This window comes from Nilaparvata lugens, chromosome 10 (genome assembly GCF_014356525.2).
Source record: "Nilaparvata lugens isolate BPH chromosome 10, ASM1435652v1, whole genome shotgun sequence".
Lineage (NCBI taxonomy): Eukaryota > Metazoa > Arthropoda > Insecta > Hemiptera > Delphacidae > Nilaparvata > Nilaparvata lugens.
Window position 1 is genome coordinate 10,088,134 of NC_052513.1, and position 22,424 is coordinate 10,110,557.

Consider the following 22,424-nt stretch of genomic DNA (forward strand, 5'->3'; position numbering starts at 1 on the left):
TTCACTATCAGCCAACTATAGTAGTCCAACTTGTTCTATTACCTACTAAGACCATAGTCGGATCGTTTCAGCACTCTAGTCTAGTCGATGGATGGCTAGTCGGATGTTGGTCCCCTAGTTACTAAACCTCCTTCTCGTCCAATATCAGACCCTACATCCAACAACCACTAAAAGCAACGGTCTGTTATTAAATAACTAAACAAAATACCTATCTACTTAATTCACCATGATGTGGATGAAATAAATGTTGTTCAAATTTCATACGAAACGTAATTTTTATTTCAATATTTCACAATAAATCCATCTAATAATCAAATTCAACAGCACATTTAATGTAGTTTCTTAAACAATATTTCACTAACATACTCTCACAATCGTTTATTTATTATTAAAACACACACATGCTTTATTTAATTTAAACATTCATATAAAATTATTGTAATTTATAATTCTTTCAACAATTCAGTACAGGTACTGAACTTTTATGAATTATGTTAAAATAATTAAACCGTAGAGAATCATCACTTCGGTATAATTTTCTCCACGAGGACCATGAGTATCAAATGCACTACATTTGAAATAAAAATCATGATCACATCTAAAGCTGCTTTTAAAAATACTTTAAAGGAGGGGAGGTTTTGAAAAAATATATATACATCATTGAAAGACTTATAAATAATACCAAGCTCTAAAATATGTGGCATCCAATCAATAAATATTTAAAATTAACCTACATATATATTCTATATTTGACAGCTACAAGAGGGGTGGATGAATAAAATTGATCTGAAAATTTCTTAAAAATTAAAAAGATTACAGATAAAATAGGAGACAATCAAATCTAAAAATAATATCAAGGAAGGTACGTATTCATATGAAATTATTATATTTGTAGAATGAATAATAATTATTGATTGTTATCAATAGAATAAGTTAATTAAAATCTATAATTTATAAAATTATTCCATGGATCCTCATTGAGGTAGAAATTCTTTCGGTCTGGATTATCCTCTAGATTGTGGTTGATTTGTAGCCTATTTGTCCCTTATAAGAAAAGAGTGAACTATCAAAGTTCAAAATGGGATAATTATTTGTAGCCTACTTTGAAGACTATTTCGTCACGATTGAATTAACATCACTGTAATTAAACAATTATTAATGTCAAGAATTATAGCACCCAGACTGGCAGGAATCATTGAAAGATGCTTTTTCACCCAAGGTAATTGGAATGTAATTATCTTGGATCTGGTTGATAACATTATCATGAGTCATCTGAGTTGAAGACTTCGTTGACTGCTCCCAACAAATATTTTTGGCCCCAGTAAAAACGCATCTTTTATCAGGACGGTGATTTGAATTTGATGTCTTGAATTTCGATCTTTGTATATTGTATTATAATAATTTATTTATATTCGATGAAGAGAAGATACTGACCTGACTAACTAGAAAAGAAGGTCGGGGAGAGAAAGAGTGGAATATTGATTAGAATATTTCAACCCACAGCAAATTCTCAAAAATTGATAACACCTCCACAAATCCACGTTGCAAAGCTCGGTTGCCTTCAGATACACTTCCAAAAGGAGTACTTCAAGGTGAAGAGTTAACTATTGGGCTATATTTCCTCAACAAGATATCTTAAAACATAGGTGAATGTGTAGAATCAAATAGGAGGCTATTCATAAAATCACAATACTTTTCACAACATAACTATTGCAAGAATGGCAAATTTAAAATAATAAGCTACATCATAGTCTCTAATTCTTAAAGAAATTATGAGTTAGAACGTAAACCTGCATATTGTGGAGTTTATTTGAGAGATGATAAAGATGAAATACAGTATTTCCAATTATTATAGAAATTAATAGTACCCTCTTTATACAATTTTATATAAACACAATTAGTTTCAAGCACTCATGTCATTTTCAAGTATATAGCCTACATATTAAGTGTGTAAGTCTTTCATCATTTAGTAGGTACAGTTATCAATATTCTTGTGATTGAATAAGTTTGACTGAAGCATACGTTTTAATGGTATCTACCAAATAAATATAGAGAGCTCAATTGTTTTCTCAAGTCAAGAGACAAGATACTTTGATTTTGGTTTTATAACTTAAGGCTACAGCCTTGCAGAGGTTTTGTTAACGACATATATATTCTTGTAATTCATTCAACAATATTATAATACATAGTTTGTATCCGATAAGAGTTCTTATTACATGAAAATATCTTATTTATAATTATGCAGTAGGAATAAGCATTTTGTTTTAGATATTTCTATCAATTCTATAATTATCCTGGACATGTTAAAACGTTGCTAATTAATGAATTTTCAATAAATTCTTCCTGGTATTTCAATTAATCAATAATTGGTTCCTTGAAAGGTCCCTTGAAAATCTCAATTACATTGAAAAGCAAAACAATTAATAATGATGGAAGCTATTTTGATAATAAAGAATAATAGATTGTAATGGAAAAACATAAAATAAAAAAAAACTTCAGCGAGGAATTTAGATAGCTATAATTCCATATTTTGATTGAACTGAGTCTAGCTAAACCTTTCCTGATAGTTTACTAAATTAAACTGAATAATTTCAATCAAATTCAAATGAGATTCCAATGTTTTCCTTCAAATAATTTCGTTTTAACTTGTTAGAAACGATTCAAGTTTTGACTGAATGCACGGTTTTTGTTTTACAGAAAATAAATTGATGTTTAGCAATCAAAAATAGAAGATAGTGAGTATAATTAAATTAATTTTGAACCGCCAAACAGAAACTATGAAAACATACACAGTAAGTCGATATTGTCCAATATCTATAGAAATATATATCTAATTATTCTATACTATAAATCTTATACGGGTGTTCCCTTCATACTCATACACTAAATACACAACTAAACCTACATATTCAAGTTTCAATCACACACGTTTGATAATGTTTTGTAAAATCTATAAATTTAAAACCAAATATCATCTAGTTACATAAATTCATTTATAAGACGGATGGGTTTATAATATGGATCACTCTAGTACAGAGTACGGAGCGATGAGTTCCAACTCGACCCCTCCTATTTAGTTAACTAAATCTAATTCTATTTAAATTAATTTTATAGTTATTACCAACAATTTCTATTCATTTTGAAATTAATGATTTTGAAAGTAGAAAATATCAAGTAATATTCTTGGAAGCACAGTGATCTGATAATAATTTTAAATATATTGAAATAATTCTTAAAATTAGAGAATATGCTCCAAATTACATGGATAAAAATGGCTAGTTCTTCTCAATGTATTAGGCAAAAGTAATTTTTCTCTGCTGGAGAAATCTTAGCCGACATTGAACATAGAAAAACGGTTGACCAATCACAACAAAATCAATTATTACTTTTCTTCTGTTAAATCATTCAATCATAGTGAATTCAGTTCGAGGAACAATGAGTATTTTCATGTTTTCAACGATTACCGATTGAATAAATTTTTACATAAAATTAAAGGTGTAATAGTTGTAAATGTATTTATATCAAACAGAGCTGATCATACCGTATTGAAAAAAAATAGTTACTTGTAACATATTTATTTCGAAGCTTGGGTAAAGTTTGTACTTTTAGACTCAACTTCGATGCATAGAGAATTGATTCTACTTGATTTAAGGAAGAAAACATTAATGAAAAAAATGTTTTATTAATCTCCATCATCGTCATCATCAAACATTAAAAAATAATTACAAATATAGTTTCAATTAAGTAATGAATTTTATTCACATTAGAGCCAGATAACAAGGGACCATTAAAGCTATTCGAAATGAAAATGAAATTATCACAGGTCTTTATATAAAATATTATTAGAAACCCTGTTCCTGAGAGTATAAATCAAGATGATATAACTATTAATTGATTTGAAACCAGCTTCCAAACATGGAATAATGATGAAAGAATAGTTTTCGAATAAAATTACTATAATTTTTTGAGCCATGCATCACTAATGGAAAAATAAACAATCTCTTTAGAAATACAATAATTTACACACGATATAATATAATTTCTGTACACATTACTCAGGAATGTTCAGGTACTCGATTAAACCTGTTAGTCGAGCGATAAGTTAGGTTAGGATTAACATAACACACATCAACTAATAGCACAGCCCTACTCATAGAATATTCTTGCAGAGAATTGACAATTTTCAAGAACGTTGCTTGCACATTCCATAGCTCAGTCTGATAATAAAAAACGACGATCATTCTTTGAAGACAAGAATGGATCCTGGCATTGGAATCGAGTCCTCATATAAACATCATCTGGATGGACAGGCGCTGTTCGCAGACTGCAAACTCGACATTGAACCCCTAAAACCAAAAACACATCATTTTACTACTGGAGTTTGTTCATAGGCCAGATCAGATCGGAGATACAGGCATAATAGAATAATGGAAAATGAAAGTAAATATTTGTCACGAGGCACATCTAACAGCAATAGTAAAAGATTCAACTCATACTGTCAGCAGTAAATACTGTAGAAGTAAAACTCGATTCAAAATATTTCTATTATTGGAATTGAACATCTAGCAAATACATCTTCTTCTCTTCTTTGCCCCTCTCCAGTATGCAATTACAGCATTGGGTTAGCCTCAGTCCATTTCTCCCATGATTCCATATCCTTCGTCATTCTCTTCATCTCTGGAACAGTCTTTCCTCTTCACCGTCCTATCTCCTCAACCTGAACCCCACACGACTAACTTGGATGTTCAACTGTTCTCCTTCCTTGCAGTCTCACATTTACATACTAACATGTTAATTAATAAAGGAATAATTTCATAGTATTCTGTTTTCAAATTTTTTTAATATAAAACACAACTAGTTTCAGCTTTCAAGCTATTTTCAAGTTTTTTTTTCAACTTGAAATCAAAGGAAAATGAATAATGTAATGTTTAGTGAGCAATTTGAATTGTAGGATACCTGTAGTCAGCCGAACTGAGCACTTCATGGTAGTACATGAAAATGGCTTGAAAGCCGAAACTAATTGTGAACTGTAAACATAACTTATTTTTGGACAATTTCTATCTAAATTTGGGAAAGGAACAGTTTTGGGCTTGAAGCCTGTTGTTCCTTTCCCAATCATTCATAGTCGAGAATGATATTGTAACCTATGTATAAATGTATAAATAAATAATTGTAGTGTTTATACAAAAAAGGTTTGTAAACAAAAGGGTACAATGGAAATATTCTTAATTAATTAAATTAATGAATATATAGAGAAATAATTGAATACAAATAATCCGAGCCCAATACGAATAGCTTGGACGTTCAACTGGTCTCCTTCAATGCACTCTCACATTTACATACTCTTGCAAGATAAAATAAATTATAAATATATAGAAAATTGATTGAATAAATCAATAGAAAATGAACAATATAATGCTTAGTGAGCAATTTGAATTTTAGGATACCTGTAGTCAGCCGAACTGAGAACCTCGTGGTAGTACATGAGCTGAGCCTTGTGTGTGGTGAGTAGGTCGTGATGGGCATGTGCATGCGCATGCGCATTGTGCGCATGATGGTGCCGCCATTGCAGCACATATGTGCCGGTGTTGTTGGTGACGTGTGAGCCCTGTATGCTCTCTCCGTTGCGGCAGACAATCGGCCGCTCCACGCAGCTGTAGTCCACTCCTTCTTCCCACGACTTCTCAATCACTGAGCTACGGTGCTCGCCTTCTGCTGCCACCAACAAACAACATAACATTAGTAAAGATACGTCGATTGATTGCTGAAACTGTGCTAATAGTAGAGTTGAGTTTCTTTTCTGGCTCAAAAATTTTCAAAATTACAAAATAAGTTTCCAAGTAGTAGAGATTTGAGTGGAATATTTTTGTTTTTGATTGGTTTTCAAACACCAAGATTTAAAATTCCTAGATCAGTCGTTAGTTTTAAAGTAAAAATTTGACTTGAAAGTGAATAGTGAAAACATATCCTCATTATTTATCAAAACTTCTATTCATCAAAATTTGGGTGGAAGACTCTGCAGAGTATTAATAAAATATATTATATGAACAATAATTACAATATACAGAGTGTTTCAGAAGTAGTGTCGAACATTTCAGGGTATTGTTCCTGGATACAAATCATGTATTTGAAGTGTCCAAAACTCAGCGGTTATCCTTATAGCTGCCATTTTGTTTTTTTTTCACTTAGAAATTTTTATCTGAAGAACGAAATGTTGTATTAATCTGAAATTTGACATTAATATTTATGCTATAAAGACTCAACTTTAAAAAATAAAATGAAATCAACTCTTTTCGTACTGCATGCATGACCTTGAACAAACAAGATCATCTGAAAAACATTGCAAAATCAGCTGGATGGCCATACCGAGTTTCAAAGCTTCATCTTAAATACAATTGGAATTGGAAATTTAATATTGATATTTAAATGGTGAAAAGTGGTCATGCATGCAGTACTAAAAGAATTAATTTATTTGTTATTCTTCGACCAGTCTGAATAAATAAGGTATCCTTGAAATCTTGATAAAATTTGCTAACTTTTTTGTCTCTTGTAATTTTCTTGTAAAGTGAACGGTTTTCGTGAAATTTGCAATCAAAAATTTAAAATGGCCGCCATTTTAAAAATTTACATTGAACATTTTTATTTTATTTTTTCAAGTTGAGTCTTTATACTTTATAGCATTAATATTAATGCCAAATTTAAGATCAATACAACATTTTGTTGTTGAGATAAAATTCCTAAGTGAAAAAAACAAAATGGCAGCTATAAGGATAACCGCTGAGTTTTGGACACTTCAAATACTGTACGACATTTGTAGTCTCCTATCATCCAGGAACAATACCCTAAGATGTTCGACACTACTTCTGAAACACTCTGTATAGTTATAGCTGGAAATCAAGATATATCATAAACAACATATGAAATAAGAAAATATTGAAGTTAATAATTTCGAACCTGATGTGCACTGAGTTTTTTCGTCGACATCGATCAAATCGCGCAGATGGAAGAGGGAGAACTGGATGTCCTGCCTCATCACGTCAAAGTCCCACGTGATCACCGCGCCCGAGTCCTCGATCGGGATCGCCACTTCATGAACCTGCAAAATTCAGTGTTTAGAAACAGAGAAATGCTATACGTGCCGGTGCATAATTCATTAGTTTTCACCTATCAACTAAATATTTGACCTGATCCTATTTGTGAATACAAATTTTACTCAAATTATTTCCACAATCATTACAAAGAAAACCAAATACATTGAATTTACAAATAATATTAAAACAAAAACGTCAATACAAAAACCTGAGTAACTCAATTTAATTCAAATTACAGTATCTATGAGATATGAGTATACTTATGTCAGTAGCTTTCCACGTTTCCACCAAGTTTTTGTTATAAATTGATTCAGTTGGATGGGTTTTCTCAATTCAACAGAGCTATTCGATAAACTCATTACAAAAAATTGGTGGAAAGCTACTGACATAAGTATACTCATATCTCATTAATACTGTGAATGTTCTCAAGCATTTACAAAGAATAATCATACCTAGAACCTAGTACCTAGCCTACTTCCAATTATTAGCAGGCTACATAGAAGTTCAAATTTAATAAATAGAGAAAATTCTCAGAATTAATAACCAGACGTCTAAAGACGCTGTTGTTAAGTTTTGTGCTTCTGTTTGTTATGTTTGTATGCTTCGTGTCCTACTGGAAATGTTACAATTATATATAAATTTGACGAAATAAAACTTAATTCACTTCAAAGATTCTATGAAGATAAACAATATTGAAAAAAGTGAGACTTTTTCAGTCAATCCTGATAATTTTCAATGAATAAAAGTTCAGTTGAATCATAGAGTTCAAGTGATTTAATTTAATTTAAGATAAGTTAATCAGACGAAATACATGGACAGTCAAACCGACAATCTCAGCTACATGATTCAAGTGAATTGGATTGGAGAGTAGCAACATTAGATACACGAATATTGATTACCTGTCCTTTGCTGAGACTAACAGACTGGTAAATGCTTTCTTCCGTCATGGCCAAGCCTTCTCTTTCCATTTCACCTTCAGTCAAATACATAGATTTCGGGATCTGATTGCCTTCGTGCACCCTTGTCTGAAAGCAAACGAAAATAATACTGTGAGAGTGAATGCTTCTATAAAAATGTATATGCACACCAATCTAATTAAAAAAAAATTGGAAAGTGTTTCATGTAACTACACAATAGTATACGTACAAATAAAAATTTATTTCAATCTTCAAAATAATTGTCAAATACATTATTGAAGAAAAAAAACTTTAAATAGTTTTGAACTGATGAAATTTCAAGTGATAACGTACAAAAGTACGATATATAAAACGGTACAAGAGTGCAATAGGATACGGTACAAGAGTTTTACATATGAATAATATTAATAATTGATACACTTGGAAAACAGTGCTGAAATGTTGAGTGACAATATAAAAAATTAGTGTTTCATCATTCCATTTCCATGAAATAATAAGTTTAAATTGTTTGTAATGATAGTTAAAATGTAAATAATGATAGTTGTAGAATTGAATCCAGGAAAAAATAATGTCCAAATACAGGATGCTAGTGAGATCCCATTAGCTACTGGACTCATTTGATGCCGCTATTACACAATAATTCTAGAGGACTTTGACAGTCTAGAATGACTAGTGTTCATCTACGGAACTATCAAATAGCATGGGGGGAAAAGGAAAATGGAAAATACGTGTGGTTATCTATGAATAAACCTTCATTAATAAGTAGTTTCACAGTTTGGCAAGAATAGGAGAAACTGAAGTAATTGTTTTTTGTGGATATTAAAAATCTTTCAATTTTTCTGAGCTCAGCCCATGAATACGGGTTATAAATGAATAATTCACAGTTACAATAAAAGATGTTTTGAGCTGAAGAAGCGTGCTGTAGATATTACAGTAAGCAACTAATGCTCAACACTATTGATCATTGGAATAATTGCTACATGTACAATCCGTAATTTTTCCAAGGGCCGTATTCATGAACGATTCTAAAGAATTGTAACCCGAGGACACTTATTTGATTGCATAGCAATTTTTCATAGTAATTTAAGTAGCCACTAGAATCGTTCTGATTCGTTACCAAGTGTGCTTGGCTGAGAACGTTCTTAACATTCGTTTATAAATACTGATCTACATCTTCAGAAAATCGAGAATTACTAAGAAATCGTAATATTTCAATGATTCTAATTATTGTTAAAATTATCCATGCATGTTTGAAACAAACAATCATGCATAACTTTATTTAAATTAGGCTACATGAATAATTAATAATATAAAAATTATTTTGGTTATCTTATAGCTTTCTATGGAATTATTTTAGTAACGAATACTAATGTATTAGTATAGAAAGAGTTGAAATGTTGTGAAATAGCCGGATGAGTATCGAGAAGCTATGATGAGAAGCTTCAATGGCAATTCAGCAGGATATAGTTTGCTATAATAATGCTTTGAGGGTTTTTTGTCCCTGTAGGAGGATAGATTAAACAGAATCAAATAAATTCGAATAGGTGTAGGGTATAGATGTAGGTGTGGATGATTTTAAATTTTTGATTTCGAATATATGAAGAATAAGCAATCACCACTAGCTAGAAAAACTATAGGGAATACTACTCAGCAAAATCAATCTAAATTAGGAAGAAATTAGCCATTCGCAACACATATAATGAACATAAGTAATTGAATTTTGTCAATGATTAAAAAATCAGTTTCGGGGTCCAAAGTTTCATAGTTAGATCCACTTTAAACTGTCAGAATTTGATGAATGGGAAGCTTTGATGTTATTTATAGGTAATTCTGTCTCTTGAAGTGTATCACACTACAGTATAATGTTTCTGAATGCTTTTCTGAATCAATAAATAATTATAATTATACATAGAAGTATTAGTTGAACTCAATATTAGTTAGATCAATATAATTTGTTGAGATCAATATTTTATAATAAATTTCAAGAAAAGGAAACTGAATACGTTTTAAAGAGTCATGGAAGATTATTTTATCCGATGTATAAGAACTGGGTTTAAGTAGCATTTGTCCGATCTATGAGAATAAAAAATGATAGGTTCGATATAATTAGTTGATTTTAACTACCCTTGAAAGGAGTTTCATAAAAAAATGTTAGGCTATTTATCGAGAAATTTCGGGATAACAGAGAGTAGTAGCGAATTCCCTACTAATGAACACACACCAAACGCATTCACATAGCATATGTACAAAGCGAGAAGAAAACATAAGGTAGAAAAATGAGAAAAAAGATGGAAAGAGAAAGAGAAGAAGAAGGCAAAGAAGACGACGCTTACAATAGCAGCAACTGAATCCGGATGCAGTTGTCCAGTGGGGATTTCATACGAGTCCTCATGCAGAGTACTCTGTACATGCACAAGCATAACCACACCAATTCAGATACATAAAACATTTCAATGAGGAGTTTCAATCATCAACCAACACAACAATTTCAACCATTCAAATATTTGTGTCAAATATTACTAACGATATTATTAATTTGAGATTCTTATTAAATTTGGTTTCACATACTCGAAATTCTTGTTTTTCACCAACTTTATATATACAGGTGTCCCACGAAAGGTGTAACAACCGAAGATCATAGATTCTACATAAAATATGCAACAAAAAATGTTCAGTGAAATTTTATTATATCGACCTTTGTCTTCGAGATATATATATTTCTCGATATTTTTAAAAAACGTCAATTACTAGAAAACCATCAATCAAAATCTAATTCTAAGGATATGGTTAGAAAGAGGAAGAAATTTCCAATAAGATTTATATAATTTGTTCCTTTGTTTGACGTTTTTGAACTCTCTATGAGCTCTTTCAAGGTTAAATAAAGTGCATTCGTCGACTTTTTAACGCTCATAAAAAGTTGAAAAACGTCAAACAAAGTAACTAATATATGAATCTTATAGAAGATATCTTCCTCTTTCCAACCATTTCCTTACAATTGCATTTTGAATAATAGTTTTTTAGTTATTGACGTTTTTTAAAAATATCGAAAATTTGATAAATCTTGAAAACTGAGGTCGAAATAAGAAAATTTCACTGAACATTTTTTGTTGCAAATCTCATGTAGAATCTATGGTCTTCGGCTGTTACACCTTTCGTGGGACACCCTGTATATTTTTTTATAGACCCCACTTTTTCAAATTTAATACTTATGATATATTTTAATGCCATCAAGTTGGTATTGACACTGACTATGGTAAGCCCAGGAATGCAATCGGCCAAATTGATCAATAAATGTTCAACGAATCAATAACATGAAAGGAAAACTATTATAATTTATTGTTAATTTTAATAAGATGAAAATCTACACGATTTATAATTTGGCCAATATGTGTTTGGTGAACTAAGATGTAATTAATGCTGAGAAGAATCAACTGTAGTAAAAATGAAAAGAAAGAGGTCAAATTATACAATTTGTTGGCAAATATTTCAAATCAAGCCTGAAAACGTAAAATTAGAAGTACACAATCAGCTACTATCTCCTAGTGTGACGTCATTTGTGCACACTACTCATGATGAATGAGTTAATTTGTAGTAGCTATAAAATAAAGTGAAATTTCGATGTGGAGACATTTGTGACCAATGAAATTTCACCAAGGTATTTGACGTTCATCGGTTGTAACCTGAGTCTTTTAATAGAAGAGAGGCAAGAGAGGTTGTAGGGCTGAATTTGAATTTGCACAACTAACCATGTACCATATGTCAATTACATAGAATGATGATGATCTAGTATCTCTAACTATTGTGAACATTAATTATTAATAACATTTTAAAATACAAATTAACAATGAGATATGATTTGAAGGTTGAAACTGTTGTACCCAGTTCTCAATGAACAGTTAAAAACAAATAACACTCATAAAATACAATAGTTCATTACTAATACTATTTTAATAGTGAAACACGAGTAAATAGAATTGGTATACATTAGATGAGTACATGCAGTGTTCTCATTTTACTAAAACTATAATATAGGCTATATTGGGTTATAAAGTAGAGGAGAAAATACATTATCTACAGTCACTGTGATATTTATAGTACATTTGATTTGATTAATCACTAAATTGGTGAAATATTATTATTGGTGCTACTAGCTTTTTAATAATAATCACTAGCAAAAGATCTCCCAAGAGCTATGCACACCTTATCAATTATTTTTACGGCCTTATTGCAATCTTAGTCTTGAAATCAAACTAAATAATAAAATTAAACTAAACCCAACTAATAATAAAACATTGCTGAATAAGTTGAAAAACATTATCAAAAATTTTCATAAGATGAAGATTTACATGAATATTTCACTTGAAACTTCTTACAAACTATTATCATAAAGAAAATATAGAGTAACTATCAGTTGTATCAGTTGTGTCTGCTATTATTGATTAAGTTTTACAGTACGCTATAACAGATCGTTATCTGTCTAATGAATGAGTGAAGTTTTAGATACTTTTCAATAACCATTAACTATTTATTACAGGATTAGAATAGTTAAATTAATGGATAATATTTTTTAGATCATTGAATTGATATCAACAAAAAACGAATTAAATGTATGCAATATTACACAGAGCATAGAAGTAAATATAAGAGCATATACGAGTAAATCATGAAAACCAAAATGTTTTAGTTTGTAATACTTACTTTACAGGAGCCTCCTAGGAAATCAGGGATGAATTCTTCTGGAATGTAATCAGTTAAGCCGCCAGGGCCTCCTTGATAGTCATTGCCAGCATATAGAAGGAACTTACTTCTTGTGGTGTCATCTGTTAAAATAGGTTTATTGATATAAATTTCAAATTGAATAAATTAAACTTCTTTTCGTAACGTGATGTTGCGCAGGTACTTTGAAAAATTAGTCAACCAAACAACATTTTTAATTCTATTTAGGATCTTCATTATTTTAAAGTATTTTCTTTATCCAATTCCATTTAAAACACAATTATACATAGTGTTGTTGAAGAATAGAACAATCTCTATTAAAAATTGAAATCATAAATAATATAAAAAATATGAAAATCAAGAGCAAAAACCGGTAGTCTACAGGTAAAATACACTAAATCTATTATCTTTTTTCGTTAGGGCTTCTCTTGAATAGAAATAAAAAATGAAAATCTAAGTACCCTTTTTTAAATTGTTTAAACATTCTTTTAAAAGCAATTTAGAAAAAGGGTACTTGGATTTTTATTTTTTATTTCTACGCTAAATCTGTATAAACATTATTATTTACAGCCGGATAATATTTGACCTACCCAAGCACGCTTGGAACAAAAATTTAATTCCCCTACATCAGAAGGGAGAGCACATCGATCAAATTTATAACATATAATTAACATCGATTGGCATATAATAATTATGATCATAAATACATACAATTTATAGGATATTTCCACGGGTATTTCCACGATGAAATACGACCTATCTCCCAATGTCAAATAGAAGCTACGAATTTGAATGGGACAGATTCGTAGCTTAGATTTAACCTTGTGAGATAGGAGTGACGTATTTCAGCGTAGCGTAGCTAATTGTGACCCTAACATACACTAGTTTTGGAGAATGTTTCCAGATGGGAAATAAAATAAAACGATGTAATCGTATGCACTTACCAATGAATGTACTAACTAGCGTCCAGAGGATAGGAAACACTCTTGGTGCTCTGATAACGAGAACTCTGCCAAGAGTTTCTGGATAGTTTGCTTCTACTATCTCAATAATCCTCAGAAGAGCCTGAAAGTTTAATAAAACTATTTACTTTTTGGATGAAGCAAACAAATTATGACTGGAACAATTTTTATGAATTTCTGTTATTGTATTGATTTATCTATGACGTTTTTGAACTGTATACATTGTTATGCTATACTTTTGTTAAAAATAAAGTATTATTACAATTGAAATTTTGAAATTGAAATTTATTCACAACACTGACATATTTTACAAATGCAATGCAATCATTATAAAGAAACAGTATCATGATGAAAAAAAAGAAAAGAACTTCAGTAGCTTAACATCTGTGATAGAAGTTCTACACTATTGTTATTGTACATTATAATATGAACGAGACAGTCACTTAATTTTGGTACCGTAACTAAAATAAGAAAAAAAGTCTTTTTGCAATTTCACACAAACAGAATTAGAGCAATAGTAAAAAACAAAAAAGAAATAATAATAAAACCTGAAAAAAAAACAAATAAAATATAATTTCCTGAAGTTCCTAAACATCTATACAATAAATATATAACATAAAAAGAATAAATATTTAATTTAGATAAGAAGAAATTGGAGTAAACGATCCGTGAAACAACTGGAGATAGATTAAATCGAGTAAAATAGATGTCCAATCCCAATCTATCAATTATGTCACAATCAATCTAGTAGCAGATAGATGAGTGTTACATTTACAGTACAACCTGCATCCTCCTTTGACATTTATTAATTCGACATATTCTTCAAACGAGTCTGTTGATGGATAGGCTGTCTTTATTTTAAGCTTGAAGGATTGTAGATTGTTGAGAATTGTTTCAACTTGTTACAAAAATTTAAGTTTGGCATAGTTCGACATTTTAATTAACTTTATTAATCATATTAATAACTTCAATAAAATGATTGTGGAGCAATAAGTTCTTTGTCACAGTATTTTTCATGAATCATGATAGCGAAAAAAGTAAAAATGGGAAGGCATGATAAAAATGATCGACTATCATGATGATCATTGTTTGCTTAATATAATTTCAGTTGTAGTTTCCTCATTTATTTAATGCAAAGATATCCGTACATCATGCAAATTGAAATACTAACTAACCTTAATACCAGGGCGCCAAAGATGTCTCATATTCAGTCCTTCCTAATCAAGCAGCAAACACCACGTGGAAATCGGCTTTCCCCTCAATCGTGTTGATTCGTCTGTTAATTTCAGACCTTCCTCACATACATGCAAAGTCTGAAAATGATAAGAATTATCCATGCTTTATCAAAAATAAAAATGATAAATTACAAAAATGGTTGAAATGAAAGAAAGCCTGAATAGTTGAAAATATTTGAAAAAATAATGCCATTATTCCGTTTGCGGCAGGAAAACTTCCTTTTTTTAAAGTGTACCTCATCGAGGCAGCTGATGTCGTAGAAGAGCGAAATTGGTCTCATTAGAGAGGTCAGAATATGAAGTTTTCTTCCCGAAAAGTTCAGTCGCCATCATGCAATGGAACAATGAGAAGCGCGCATTTGCCGTTGAGACTTATTTTTCGAGCGGATGTTCTGTGATCACAACCCAGCGCACATTTCGAAATCGCTTCCCCATTCCGAATTCAGCCCCTTTGGCTACCATCCCGAACCGGAAATCAATTGTTAAGTGAGTCACTACGTTCAGACAAACTGGAAGTGCGACAAGACGAAGAACTGAAGTCCCTCGGCCCATTAGGTCACCTCAGAACATTGAGACAGTGTGAGTTTCAATGTTGCGATCACCACAACGTTCTGTGCGCAAACATGCGTCTGCTCTTGAACTTCCCGATCGTTCTTTCAGACGAATTTTTCATGATGATCTTCATTTCCATCCGTACAAGATGGCAATCAAGCAGGAACTTTCTGAACGTGACTTCATCTAAGGGAACACTTTTCATCTCAATTAGGAGCGATTTGGAGTGGCCAGCCCGATCTCCCAATTTGAAAACCTTGTGATTTTTTTCTATGGGGGGTTTTTGAAATCCATTGTTTATGTGAACCGTCCAAGGGCCCTACAAGATTTGAAGACCAATGTCAGGGAAGAAATTGCTAGCATAACGCCTGCAATTCTGGCAGACGCAAAAAATCGGTTTACTCAGTGTATGAAGAATAGGGGACGTCACCTACCTGATTTGATATTCAAAACTGATTGAAACAAAAATTTATATAGGTGTCTACATTTACAAAGAATAAATACAAACTTTCTGATTTATTTACTTTAAAAAAAGGAAGATTCGCTGCCGCACCCTGTACTATCTTGGTCAGACGCAAAAATTAATCAATATCCTCCACCAGTATTCAATCACCCTTATTGGTGTTCGATATCAAACATTGAATTTTGATCCAGATAGTGAGGTGATCAAATTCTGAGATCCGAGAAAATGTTTTGATTAATCAGAAATCAATCTTTGATCATTGTCTGTGCAGCGGATATTTTTTATTATGAACAATGAGTAAATTATTCTCAAAGTATAAAAAGTTATTGATTGAACAATTTATAGATCAACTCAGTTACGTACTAATGGACTAAATAGAATGTTAAAAAAACTCATAAGCTTATGTTAAATTCAATTTTTTGTTTGATTCAATTCTGGAAACATTAACTTACCAACTTGAGCAATCCATCTTCACCAATAGTCTTCAATAGACCTTTCACATCCATTTGACCCAAACGTAATAAATACAGCGGACGACCATCTGTAACAGAATCAAACCATTACAGAAATAATTAAAATTATATGAATGTAAAACAATATTAGCCTATTTACGTTTTAAAAACATAAAACATAGAGAGATGATATTAGCAAAAACAGTTTTTTCCAGTAAAACATGATTTTCAATCAAACTTTTAAGAAAATTAATGAGTAGATTAAAAAAGTACACACTGTAAATAAAAGTAAATCTTACAAGCAATGAACACAACCTTGATTGACTGTGTAATTGGGAATAGAGTGTATTCACGGTGGACTAAACTGGATTAGACTTTCTAGAAGTATTGGGATATTTCACTTGATTGTTAATTCAAGTAAATTTATCGACGACTGTGACTTTATTCAAAAATAATTATCAGTGATTTTTTTAACATACTATAAGAGCCATTTTTTAACATACTATAAGAGCCAAGCCACACGAAGCGTTTTTTCAGACTAGTAGGCAGGAAGTTCTCCGATTGGCTGATTGGGTTAGCGTTTGGGAATCAGCTGATAATCAGCCAATCGGAGAGCTTCCTTCCCAGCCGACTCGTCTGAAAAACGTGGCTTGGCCCTAACAGGGTTGACGGATTTATCTCTTTATAACACCTCTAACACAGTACATACCTACAGTCCTGCTTTCAAATTACAAAATTCAAAATCTTATTTTCTGCTCTGCTGAGAACAAGAGAATACCATTGGTTCGTATGGGAAATCGATCTCAATCAACACATGAGAGAATGAGAATGGGTGAACATTCCCATTAGAAATGGTAAGCTTTTCCTGCACAGTACAGCAGAAATTCATTGGAAAGCAAGGCTAAAATGCTTTAATATTCATTGACTTTTCAATTATCTTCACCAAATTAAAACTTGCAGCAGTCAGTTTGCAAATACCAAGCAATTTTCCTGCACAGTACAGCAGAAATTCATTGGAAAGCAAGGCTAAAATCAGCTGATAGTTGCAGTGATAGTAGTTTTAATTTTTCTGCTCAAAATTTTCAAGTTTATTTCAATATTATTGAAACTTTCGGATTGTTCAGTGTTATTTCCGGCTCTTATCAACCCTTCGAAATTCAAAATTCATCAGTCATATCTCGAATACGTATTCTCTGAGTGTTAATCTTTGGTGAAAACAGAAATTTTAAACTTAACCTCACTTTGGACTATTTATGTGTCAAAATCAAGGAATTGAAGTTTTGGGCATTTGCCTGTTTCTCTTTCCAAATATCGTGTTTGTGACTGTTCTAATATAGTTATTTGTGCAACTAGTGCGCAAAGTGAAAGTTTGCTGCACCGAAAGAAACGTTTACGCCCGAGCCGTAGGCGAGGGCGGAATGGTTTCTTGAGTGCAGCAGAGGAACTTTGCGCACGTATTTCACATTAAGTTTTTCCTACAGTTACCATTGAATATGAAAAGTGGGTAATTATGGGTAAAATTGCCTGACATGCATCAAATGTTTGTGTGTGTGATGCTCTTATTGATCAAAACCTTAATTTATTGTCAAATTGAATAAAAATGTTGTCCTTGGTAACCATTATAACCGTTATAATATATGATAGTAATAATTAGCGCGTTGTGCTTCGTTGCACGTCTGCTCACTATAGCAGCCACAGCAGTCACTGTTACCAACTTCATTTTGATTTTGCTGCACTGTTGCTCCATATAACCTACTAAGTATTTTGCGTTGCCATGTTGCAAATCTGGAGTGCAGAAAAATTTTTCCCGCACTAGAGCGGAAAAGTGATTCTTTGCGTTCTGTAATCAGTGCAGCAATGGCCACTTTTCAACGTAACTGTAGGAAAAATAAATATATAAATAGATAAATAAATAAATAAATAAAATGCTTTAATATTCATTGACTTTTCAATTGTCTTCACCAAATTAAAACTTGCAGCTGTCAGTTTGCAAAAAGCAAGCAATTAAAATATCAAAACAGCATGACAGTTGACAGTAGCTACAATATAAAATTCACCTTGATCATGATGATGCCAGCCCCCTGGGAAATAGTCGGATACCACTTGTGGAGTTTGGTATTCCTGCAGAATTCTGTCAACGTTGTGTTTTTTGCGCCATGTTAGTGATTCCGACAACATGGTGCGAGCCTTCTCAACATTGAAGTCTCTGGCGCGTAGAAATCTCAACAGCATTGTGTCACTGGGTACCTGAAAAATATAACTGAAGATTTAAAATATGAACATTCCCAGAAAACAAATCTAAAGCATTGAATAATTTCATTTGATATCTTTGGAACCTTTATTGAATTGAATTTATTGCCAAAATTACAAATACATATTTGTACAATATTAATCACAAGAGTATACAATACAAATAGACATTGATTTTAACTTGAGTACAACAATATTATCAATGTAATATTTGGCACTGCCAACATAAGAAACCTTGTGTGTTGGCAGTGAGTTGCAGTTCACTTATTCTGCTTCAAGTACTTTATATACAATTCAAATTTTATAATGTATAAAGAAAGTATTACAGTAATTTACAAAAATCGCAAAAGCTTAAAAAAAAAAAACCTAAGAATACTACATACTATATGATAAAGTGATATCCAATTAATTATTGTGACGTCTTGAGGCCATCATGACAGTTAATCTTTCAAAAAGAGAAAATAAATACAATAAAACTAATCTCCTGCAAGATACGTGGGACAATTACATACCTGGTTCAAGAACCTGAAACCGAGATACCATCGTTCACAGTTTCTAGTAACAATGCTTGTTGGGTACCATACTATACTTCATACAACTATTTTGAAGAATATATTCTGCTCAATCCAATATTCTATACTTTTAAGTAAATTAAGTGTGATATATACTTTTATCAATCAAGTGTGTTTAGAAGTATTAATTAAGGTCAATTGATTTCAAAATAGTATACTGTATATTATATGTATACTGTTTTATAAATGTTTTTCTTCGAGTATCCCAAGAGAAATAGATAATCCAAATGCAATAGGGAAATTATATGAGTGCAGTCTGATTCCAATTTATTCCTATATGCAGGAAATTCATCCATCTATGCTGGCAAGATATGCCGATAAGCACAAATAAACCGGATGATCATGAACTATTTGAACCATTCCGTAGATAAGTGGAACATTAACAGGCAACAAACTAATTATTTAGTTCTCTTTAGTGGGGTTTTAGTTCTATGGGGTGCGTTATTTCAGCAATAGTTAATATGAAAGAGGAAAGAGTTAGGTTCCACAAAATCAAAAAGGATATAAATCAATAAATCAAAGTCCTTTCGACTTTCCATATTAATGTGCTTAGAAGGAATAGAAGCATTATTATTCATAATCATAAATAGGTTATTACTGTTGAATTTAGTGCTTGTTCAGAGTATCATCGTGATCCTCTTTTTGAAAGATTAATTTTGAGATATTGTGTTACTAATTCATTTCGAGTGTTTCAGAAAATCACGATTTTCAACAAAGTATGGCGTGAAATTCAAATATCGCCTAGATATTTTACTTGCATTAAATGTGCTCATGTAAAATTTATCGAACTTTATAAGTGTTATAAATTTAATTGAAATTGAAATCTAACACTTTAATTCAAATAAGTGTTAGATATTTGAATAAGTTCCACAATATCAAAAGAGATTTTACAAATGAGTGAAATTGTTCAATTCGTCTGTGAAATAAGTTGAATAAATAATTTATGATCAATCTGTATTATAGCTCATATAAAATACTAATCGTATATAAAGTATGAGTAGAATTAATTATTCGAAGAAGACACTTGGTAGAAGCTTATGACCAATTCATAAACAAAAAATGCCAAAACCGAGAGATATAAGTAGGAAATTACCTTCCCTCGCTGCAGATTGGCTACCCACTTCCTTAACTGAACTAAACTTGATTCCTGAATTGGTGTCAGTTCGCCCAAATAACGTTGAATGTAGTCCGAGTCCAGTTGGTTCTTACATTCTGTAACAAGTATGATTTTCGATAATCTTAAAATATAGAAAATATAACCAGCTACAAAAAGCCGAAGAAATAGTTTCTAAAGCTTTCACTTACCCTAATAACTGTAATATTTTTCGAAGTTATAAATGCTAAAGTTATTTTTGTATATACAATACCATTTTATTAAATGTTATAATTATGGATGTTTAAAAACATTAATGGTCATTTCAACTTGAAAATGACCTAAGTTAGGGTCGAAACTAGTAGTAATATTTTAAATAATAAAGGGTACTTCAAGTTTCCATATTGTTTTTATTAATTATGGATATTTGTCTATAGTAAACAACGTTTTACTAAATGTTTCATAAATTGGCGCTATTATCATTAATTTGAATCCTTATAATTAAAGTAACTTGGTATCTATTTATTAAAGTAATTTATGTATGGTATTTGCCCAAGTAGCCTATTGTATTGTGTTTCATGTTTGATATTTGTGTACTTCATGATTGATATTTGTAATCCAAGTTTGATATTTCTTGCTACATTAACGTTATAGCTAGTTCTTTATAGTGTTCAAGAAGCTGGTGTAGTTGGAATTGCGATTTTGACAAGAGAAACTTCAAAATATTGTCCTTGTAGGTAGCAGTAGATTCATTTATCACTGAGTACGTCAACATGTCAGGCGTTCAATTCTTCAAAAGATAAATCACCTGCGGTCGGGCAGATTGGCGAAATCTTGTTAACATAATAGTGACAAAATTTCTGCAGGCCACAGTTTGTACAAGTATTGCACAAGAATTCATTAATCCACAACAAATTGCATTTTTATATTACAGTACTAGTAATAACTTACAACTATAACGAGGTATATTAGTCTCAACTGGAAACAGTATACTGTATAACTCTTTCTAAAATCTAAAACCTAAAAACCGGTCGTCTGATTGGCACTGCTGATTGCGCTATCTATCGGCAAAAGTTGTAACAATTATAGGCTATCAGCTGGGCAGCTACCAAAAATGGCTGACTCCAGATCACGCGGTTCAGATTTGAATTGCAGATCAAAAATATTAATTTGTTGGCTGGCATTTTGAATAGAATGAAATATTTTTAAAATTGTATAAATTTTTATCGTCTACTAATATTAAGAATAATATATCATACAAACTTATATTTCATAAGTTGATCAAATTTCTGGTTGTGGTATTAAATTCAGTTGACTCAATGACAGACACCTCTATTATGCTTTCTCATCTGAGCTTAGACCTTCTAACCTATTACCATGTAAGTTTTTAAAATAGAGATGCTTCCCATGTTATTTAAATGGAGTCACTTTTCCTCCCTAGGGAGTTTTTCTGTTTTTTACTACCGAGAGCGAAAAAGTGACACTTTAGTATTATGTTTCAGGTAGTAAAGTAAGTACTTTAGACAGTCTGTATGTGGAGGAAAAATGCATTTCAATATACATCCTAGTAGAAATGAATTGATTTAATATTTGTTATTATTTGGACGTAACCTTGTTTAGAGACAAGTACGCCTTGTTGGGCGTACTATGAGAGAGATAGGGATGCATATTTATAACACATATTCAAGTAATAGATTGAATAAGAATGTGTTGTATTTACCTTTGGGCGATTGTTGAAAAGAATTTTGTTCATTGGGTGGTTTGGAGCAGACTGTTACCTTTTCAATCCCATTTGCCAATTCACTTGCTTCCTTGGATTCTCTGCAAACATGACAAATGTAAATAAAAAAAATCACAATAATACTTCCAATAATGCAAATCTATACCTTGATACATTTAACAACATCTTCTTCTTTCAACTCAATCGTTTGATTGGTTGGCAGCCTTCAATCTAAATCTGCCCATTGCTACTCTTCCATTGTACACAGCATTAACAACATAACAGTTTATAATATATGGAGAACACCATAGATCAATAAAAAAATATGAACAACAAAATCAATTACCTAATAGAATGCATTAACTAATAGAAATCAATCACAAAATTAGTGATTGAAGAAA

General features: G+C 31.3%; 1 protein-coding gene across 1 annotated transcript in view; it reads right to left on the reverse strand.

The window, feature by feature from the left end:
• Positions 1 to 256: 256 nt before the first annotated feature.
• LOC111062948 (SEC14-like protein 1) overlaps positions 257 to 22,424 on the reverse strand; it is a 70,741-nt gene continuing 48,573 nt past the window's right edge. The window contains 12 exon segments of the mRNA XM_039436256.1: positions 257 to 4,346; positions 5,448 to 5,715; positions 6,955 to 7,096; positions 7,991 to 8,116; positions 10,342 to 10,410; positions 12,707 to 12,828; positions 13,669 to 13,789; positions 14,862 to 14,999; positions 16,389 to 16,477; positions 18,446 to 18,635; positions 20,304 to 20,422; positions 22,024 to 22,124. Coding sequence (XP_039292190.1) covers positions 4,295 to 4,346; positions 5,448 to 5,715; positions 6,955 to 7,096; positions 7,991 to 8,116; positions 10,342 to 10,410; positions 12,707 to 12,828; positions 13,669 to 13,789; positions 14,862 to 14,999; positions 16,389 to 16,477; positions 18,446 to 18,635; positions 20,304 to 20,422; positions 22,024 to 22,124 — 1,537 coding nt within the window. The 3' untranslated portion in view covers positions 257 to 4,294.